Here is a 7,946-nt window from a genome sequence, read left to right as displayed (position 1 = left end):
AATCGTAAAACATTTCGTTAGCTTTCTTCGATTTTGTTGAAGTTTTTTTTTGTTTTGTTGCCTTTTTTTGGTGCAATTAAATTTCAATAAATTACAATTTAAGTGGTTTATTTATTAACACTAACGCGCGCCCAACATTTAGCATCATATACAAAGTCTTTCGTTATGTTTTTGTTATTATATTTTAAATAAATTTCGAATGTTTTGTTTTGGTTTTTTTGTTTATCATACGTATCTTTTGCACTTTTGAGGGTATACCAAACGCTTTCTATCGAGTATATATAGTAATTACAACAAAAATAATTGTATAAAAAATTACAAACATACATACATTATTGCTAGTATTCGAATTGCGTATTGAAATCAACAAAATAATAAAGAGGGACACTTTTCGAGATTGAAAATCAGTTGGTAAATATATATAAATATATAATTATGTATATAGACAGACACAGACACGACACGACAGGTTTGAATTGGATCTACCAATGCGACAATGCGATTTGCATCTTCCCGACTGCTTATGTAAACAGTGGCAGGTGATAAAAGTCAAACCCTCGATATCCTTTAGCCGCCAGCCAAATGTAGACGACATGATAGGCGCCCGGTATAAAGCAAATTAGTCCAGCAACAAAAAATACAACACCCTGTGATGTATTGTGTGGATCGGCGATGGCAAACGTTCCCATCACAAACAGACCGGTGCCCACCACCAGCAGCGTAAAGGCGGCAAGGACAGTGCGCCAATTCTCCCGCACCTTCGGATGCCGCCAGCAGTATGTGTTTGTCTCCTCCGTTGGCAGATTGCCATATTCCTGTATTAGCGAGTCACTGTCCCTTGACGTTGTGTCTTCCGCATACTTGTTGTAGCCCTTAAAAACAAATGTGGCAAACAAATAAAGTGAATAATCATTCAAATGAGGAATTTATTTTATAGTTGAGTGCGATCAAATTGAGGAATATACTTAATATATTTTTAGAAAAAGAATATTTCCAAAATAATTTCCAGGACAACTAATTCTACATTTTTGTTGGTAATCAGGAAGAGTAAGCGAGGATCGAAAGTACATTTACGAAATTTGGGATCTAGGCTCTATAGTCTCAGAGTTCTACCAGTTCGTAATGGTCATGACTATAACCGAGACACATTAAAATATAAATGTGTATCTATAAAAATAAATATACAAAATAAATAATAAAATCAAATTGGTCCGAGAATTAAGCTATTACTGCTTGAATCTTCGGTTAAGGTAAATTAAGATACACACCACAGTGTGTATTTCAACCGGTGCTTATCGAAGACACGAACCATATTACATATCTGGCATTATTACATTATTTGTGAAGCATCCGATTTTTTTTTTCTTTTGGTATATGTTCAGTTAATCGCAAAAAATATTGGTCGCTTATCGACTTAACAAAAATATAAATAATAAAAATTTTCAGTTGAACCCCCAACAACTGATAAATTTTTCAATTTATCGGCGCAGTCCTAATATTGTACGCTCATTGTGATTGTATATAAATTAAAACAAAGTCAAATATTTGGGTAAAATACATTTAACGACATTAACATTTAACGACTTTATAATGTTATATACTTTAAGTCTCCTTTAATCTTTTTCTTATGTGCACAATAATAACCTTGTGAACTTAGGGTAAAAAATCACAATGAAATTATTAATTTCAATCTGCTTATCAGTTGTGTTGTGGCTATTGAAAAGAGACGCTTCAGCCGCATTTACACACACACACAGTATATTTTGTGAATGAGTGTGTGTGAGTAATCGCGATTACTCGATTTCAGCGAAGCCGCACAAGTGCAACTGTGCTGCGACCGCAACCGAAGGCCACATACACACACACTCACACTAATGCTAGGTGTTGGGTGTCGTGCAAATTCTTCAAGGAATGACGAAACGTATGCGCAACGATTTTACAATTGAATGCCAAATTAGGATGGATGCATGTCGGACGCTGGACAGATAGACGACGCCGTCTGCCTTAATCTCCATAATTACGTCGTATGCTGGCTGCAAGAGTTATATGTATGTACATATGTAGTTGTTATTTTGTTTGCCTTGTGGCACGCCATGCATGCATAATGATGATGGCTGGCAACCAATGGAAACGCGAATAGAAGAGCAAAAGAGTAATTGTAAATTTATTTATGTATGAATGAATGAATGAAAAAGCAGCACGCACGCGCCTTTTGGCGTCCAGTTAGCAGCCAACCTAAACTGAGACGAAGAGAGTGCCAGCCAATTTATGCAAATGTCCGACAAACGCTTCCGGCAACGCAGCCAAAAGAAAGAAGGAAATGGGGAAGTCACACACACACACGAAAGGTAAAAGGGCCATTGACAGTGTGGCCAGCCAGCTGCAAGAGTTGGTGCATCATATACATATGTATGTATATTTAGCATGCCATTGACAGTGTGGCCATCTGTATCATTCACATTTTAGCATACATATATATGAGCACAATAATAAACATGTAAGGAAGTTTTTATTGGCCATTATTGTCTTTTGAGTAAGACAACTAAAAATACTTAATACCGGCTGCTTGATGAGAGTGACTCATTTGCAGCTCGTTTTAAAACAGGTTCCACACATAGTTTGTGCATTGCAAGTGCCAATTTAGTTCACTTATTTAAATGAACTCTTGTTTTAAAAGAGCGAGAGGGACAGATAACAAAAACAGAATTTAGAACGCAGTTTCACATTTCCTTGTTACTGATAGATCACAAAGACATACTGTAATGGTGTCAACAACCATAACAAGAACTGTCAACCAGCTGCTGCCCACGCGCAAAAACCCAGAGAACCAGTTGGGAGGAAATCGCAAGGAGATTGGCGAGCGAACTAGTTTTTCATTTTGTTTTGCACTTACTTTGGATCCTGTATGCGTATGGAAACATCTTCGGTGGAGCGACCTTGTTTTGCACTGCCGCTAACGCCACCGCGCATTGGCGTTGATATCACTGTGGAGCCATAGACGCGTATCGCCTCCTCTTCCTCCTCCTCGAATGCGTCGTGTATGGAGAAGCCCCTTGCGCTGTTGTTGTACATACTGTTGTGTTGTGTTGTTGCTGTTCTGTTTTCTTTCGTTGTAGTTGTTGTTGCTGTTATTTAAACTGTATGTAGGTTGTGTCTACGTTTTGAGTTGACAAAAATACTCGAAGAAAATCGAGCGCTCAGTGATTACGACGCATGCATTTATCGCCGAGTGTTGTTAACCTTTTATTTTTTTCTTGATTACTTCGTAGCAATTTTTAGTGGTTGGTTTTGCTTCTTAATAAAATTAAACGCGACACAAAGACAACAACACACACCACGCATTTATTTCCGTTTTAACAGCAGTGCTAACAGCGTAACCAAAGCATTTAACATTTGCTTGTACTGCTACTTAACAGCGGTGGACACAACTTTCCTGCAAGCATTTACACACAGCATACGTGTTTTTCATTTTTATCTAAATCACATTTCTCGTTCAATTTGTTTATATTGTGATGGAACTATTTTGGTTTATTGCGCGATTAGTTCGCCCTAAAAACGAAACATGAGACTCCAACAGCTGTCGATATGGGCACAATCACGACCTCTAATTAACAGACAGATAACATAATACGCTCAATAAATTCAGAAGGGATGGAAACAAAAGTATTGAAAATCTAAGAGCACCGATAATTTACAACATTATCGATGTTACATCGATGGTTTTAAAATAATAATAAAAATTTTGAAAACCGTCACAGCATAAACTAAGCAATAATTTTTATATAACAATACAGAAAAGTAGTAAGATATGTTACATATCGAGAGACATAAAGCACTAATCAAAAAAAAAATGGTTAATACAAATTAACAAAAATTTGTATAAAAATTTCATGGGTGGTTTGAAATGGATCGAAAAAATGTTCTAGTCGTATATATTTGAAATAATACGCCTTTTTTTGGTAATTTTATTCAATTGAAGTGAAACTAGATGACAATTCTTAGGGTTTATGTATTATGTTTGGTATAATACTAAAAATACTTTACGTCAATTTTGTTATCGGTGTTTGTTCACCTCTAGCTTACAGGCAAGTGCTGCGTTCGTTTGTGAAATTCAACAACAACACATTGTGCATTTCGTTTTTTTACGAATTGTGAAATATATTTAAAAACCGGTAAAATATAAAGGAAACGCATCAAAATGTCGCGTCACAGAATAGTACGCGGCATGGACTACAACGATGAGTACGACGGCTATGACGATGTCTACGGCCATTCCGTTGACGACGATTGCGTTTCGCCGACAGATCAACAATGGCTCTATGATCGAGCTCGTGGCCAACAAAGTATGTCGGCTTTCATCAGCAAAAACAAAAACATCGAGGAGGAGGCAGAGGCCGAGGATGACGATGATGAGGCGTATCAGAAGGCACGACGCGATTCCGAAAGTTTCCAAATGCCCGAACTCGATGAAATGGAGCAGGCGAAGCTCAGCTCCTGTGTGGACGAGGTGCGCAGCGTGGTCGGCGATGCGGTGTCCGAGCGTCGCATTGTAGAAACCTCGATGCGTTTTGACTACAACATACAACAAATACTCGATGAGATTCTCAACGACGAGACGAATAAAAAGGAGAAGGAGAAAGAGCTAGAGAAACGACCACAAAAACTCAAAATAACGGCACCAAAAACTGCACTGATTACAACCACGCCCAAGCCGACGCCCACCAAGATTACGCTGGCTGCCCAAAAGGACGCGCGTCGTGGCTTTGACATTGCATCGCCCAAAGCGCCCGCCTCGCCTGTTGTTTCCGGTCGGAATACTCCTGTCGATGGCGGCGATGAGGCAACTCGCAGCTCAGCCATCAACGCCAGCTTTAAGATCTCCAAGGATCAGGCACAGCGCAATGCCCAACAATTGTATTCGCTGGAGCGATCCACACAAAAGAGTCACATTCATATGATTGTCATTGGCCATGTGGATGCGGGGAAGAGCACGTTGATGGGGCATCTGCTATACGATACTGGTAACGTATCGCAGCGTGTGATGCATAAGCACGAGCAAGAATCGAAGAAGCTGGGCAAGCAGAGTTTCATGTACGCCTGGGTCCTGGACGAGACAGGTGAGGAGCGGGCACGTGGCATCACCATGGACGTGGGACAGTCGCGTATTGAGACAGCGACTAAAATTGTCACGTTGCTGGATGCTCCGGGGCACAAGGACTTTATACCCAACATGATATCGGGAGCAACACAAGCGGATGTCGCGCTGCTTGTTGTGGATGCCACACGTGGCGAGTTCGAGTCGGGATTTGAGTTGGGCGGTCAGACGCGAGAGCATGCAATATTGGTGCGTTCGCTGGGCGTTAATCAGCTGGGCGTGGTCATTAACAAACTTGACACTGTCGGCTGGTCGGAAGAACGCTTTCAGGAGATTGTACACAAGCTAAAAGCGTTCCTCAAGCAAGCCGGTTTCAAGGAGTCGGACGTTAGCTTCACTCCATGTTCGGGATTGACGGGCGAGAATCTCACCAAACGCGCCCAGGAGCCGGCATTGAAGTCGTGGTACAGCGGTTCCCACCTTCTGGATGTTATTGAACACTTCAAGGTGCCAGAGCGTGCCATTGATCGACCCTTGCGCATGTCTGTGTCGGACATTTATAAGGGCACCGGATCGGGTTTCTGCATCTCTGGACGCATTGAGACAGGCGTGCTGTGCCTGAATGACAAGGTGCTGGTAGGAGCGAGTCGGGAGCAGGCGCAAGTGAAAGCGCTCACCATGGATGAATTGACGCAAACAAGCGTTTTTGCCGGCGATCAGATCTCTGTAACACTCGCTGGGGTGGACATCAATAACATTACGGTCGGTTGCATCATTTGTGATCCACAGTTGCCAATACCGGTGACAACGCGCTTCCAGTGTCGTATCATCGTTTTCAATGTGAAGGTGCCGATCACGATGGGTTATCCGGTGCTATTGCATCATCAATCGCTCATCGAGCCGGCTGTGGTGTGTAAATTGACGGCATCCATACACAAGAGCACCGGCGAGGTGGTCAAGAAGAAGCCACGTTGCCTGGGCAACAATTCGTGCGCTCTCGTCGAGGTAGAGACGTCTCGACCGATTTGCATTGAACGCTATTCGGACTTTAAGGAACTTGGGCGTGTAATGTTACGGGTGGCTGGTGTCACGATTGCTGCTGGCATGGTCACGAAGATTCGTTAAGCTTGCTTCTTTTCTTTTTTACTTGTACGAAATTTTAGTTAGCCTTAGTTTTGTTTTTGTTGTTAATAAAAACAGTTGAGATTCCGTCACGAGCCACAATTCAAAAAAACGTTTCTTTTATCTAGGGTATTTATCGAATGGCACTGCACTCGGTGTGGCAACACTGGAAATAAATCACTCGAGCTGTGTGGCAGCTTATTATGGTGCAAGGTGTCACACGATTAGTAAAAATTTTTCTATGATATTGGTTTTTTAATATTAACAAATGTACAAGACTCGCTCATATTTGAAGGGAATCCTATCGTAAATGTTCACATATCTTAACATAAAGGTGTAACCATGTAGTGGTTAAGGATTGACATTTTTCGTACATAGTCTGGACGCATATTAGTATATTTTAATATTTAAGTGAGGTCACACTGCATTGTAGAGCGTGAGAGCGAGCTAGCAAGAGAAGCGCCTAAGCCGAAAAAAAGTTATCTGCTTCCCCCTTAGAATTAAATATTGTTATCAATAAAATATTGCACATTTCGCGAGTTGTGGCATTTTATCTTGCACACGCATACAAACATCCATACAAACGAACGCGCAAATCGTGTGAAAATCTGCACAGACAACAACAGTTTTTTGTGCGCATCAAACAAGGTAAAACTCCGAATAGAGTTGCCGTGTGCGCGTGACATGCGGGTGCTGTGCCTCCCCTGCCCCTACGTACTGAAGAGTTTATTTCCAAAAATACTTTATTCCGTAGAACTTGTGTGCATTCATTCGCTGACAATAAATTTGTGTTTTTTTCATTTAACAAATGTATGAAAAATTGCCTATAGTATGTGCATGCTACAAGTGTGCTCATTGTTTTTGTTGTGTGGTGGCTCAACAGTTCAATCAGTCCAGTCAGTCTACATGACAACTCTAAAAATGAATCATAAAATGTTGAGGGTAGAGCGAATTTGTGCTGAGCGAGCGAGCGTGTGAGCGAGCAAGAACACTTTCGAGTTCATTATTACAAAAAAAAACTAGAAAGAACTACAAATTGAGTGCAGTAAATTCCTAAAAGCACACGCATCAGCACAAGCACACAGCATACCAAAAAAAATAATAAAATACAAACCAAAAAACGAATTATAGTGAAGCAAGAAATCTAATTTAAAAATACATCTATTGCTTTCTTTACATTCCACAGTGCGTACTCTGAGTACTCAGCAGACTCTGCAATCATTGTTGCACGGCAACACAGCAGCAACAACAACAGATATCAATTGTATGTAAAACGGAAGTTGTTGTCGTAGTCAGCAGAGAGAGCGAGCGAGTGAGAGAGAGTGAGTGTCGCGGAAGAGGCGGCAGGGCAGTACATTTTTATTTATCGCCACACACCGAAAGAACGAAAGCAACAATTTTTGACGACAACCTAAAAAAAGTAAAATACGAAAAAGAGGAACGCACGCTTGCACCTTTTTTGCTACCTGAGCGGAGAAATTCAGAGAGAAACAGAGAGAGCTCAGGCCAGAGAGACGCACACATACAGCTACAGTAGTTGTTTGTTGGCACAAAGGTTATCATCAATAACAAAGAACAGTACACGACGTACAACAAATAACACCAGCAACAAAAGCTTTCTGCAAGAACTGCAACTGCAACCCAAAAGCAATCGTCGAACAACGCCTAAAACTAGTGACTTTTTTTGTGAGAGCGACAGAGAGAAGAGAGAGAACGTTGTCGCGTTTTA

General features: G+C 41.0%; 2 protein-coding genes across 2 annotated transcripts; one reads left to right on the top strand and one right to left on the bottom strand.

Annotated features, from left to right (window-relative positions):
• Positions 1-412: 412 nt before the first annotated feature.
• LOC133843922 (transmembrane protein 134) lies at positions 413-3,773 on the bottom strand. The gene is given in 2 exon segments (XM_062277691.1): positions 413-872; positions 2,890-3,773. Coding segments are annotated over 2 exon segments (534 nt in total). The 5' UTR covers positions 3,073-3,773; the 3' UTR covers positions 413-521.
• A 301-nt stretch (positions 3,774-4,074) lies between these two features.
• LOC133843918 (protein HBS1) lies at positions 4,075-7,716 on the top strand. The gene is made up of 2 exons (XM_062277686.1): positions 4,075-6,865; positions 7,404-7,716. Exon 1 carries the CDS (start codon positions 4,199-4,201, stop codon positions 6,218-6,220), a length of 2,022 nt encoding a protein of 673 aa, XP_062133670.1. The 5' UTR covers positions 4,075-4,198; the 3' UTR covers positions 6,221-6,865; positions 7,404-7,716.
• Positions 7,717-7,946: the final 230 nt, after the last annotated feature.

This window comes from Drosophila sulfurigaster, chromosome 3, assembly GCF_023558435.1.
Source record: "Drosophila sulfurigaster albostrigata strain 15112-1811.04 chromosome 3, ASM2355843v2, whole genome shotgun sequence".
In the NCBI taxonomy this organism is placed as follows: Eukaryota; Metazoa; Arthropoda; class Insecta; order Diptera; family Drosophilidae; genus Drosophila; species Drosophila sulfurigaster.
This window is presented reverse-complemented; position numbering and strand designations above follow the sequence as displayed.

Coding starts and splice junctions, on each gene's coding strand:
- LOC133843918 (XM_062277686.1), top strand. CDS start 4,199: ATGTCGCGTCACAGAATAGTACGCGGCATGGACTACAACGATGAGTAC.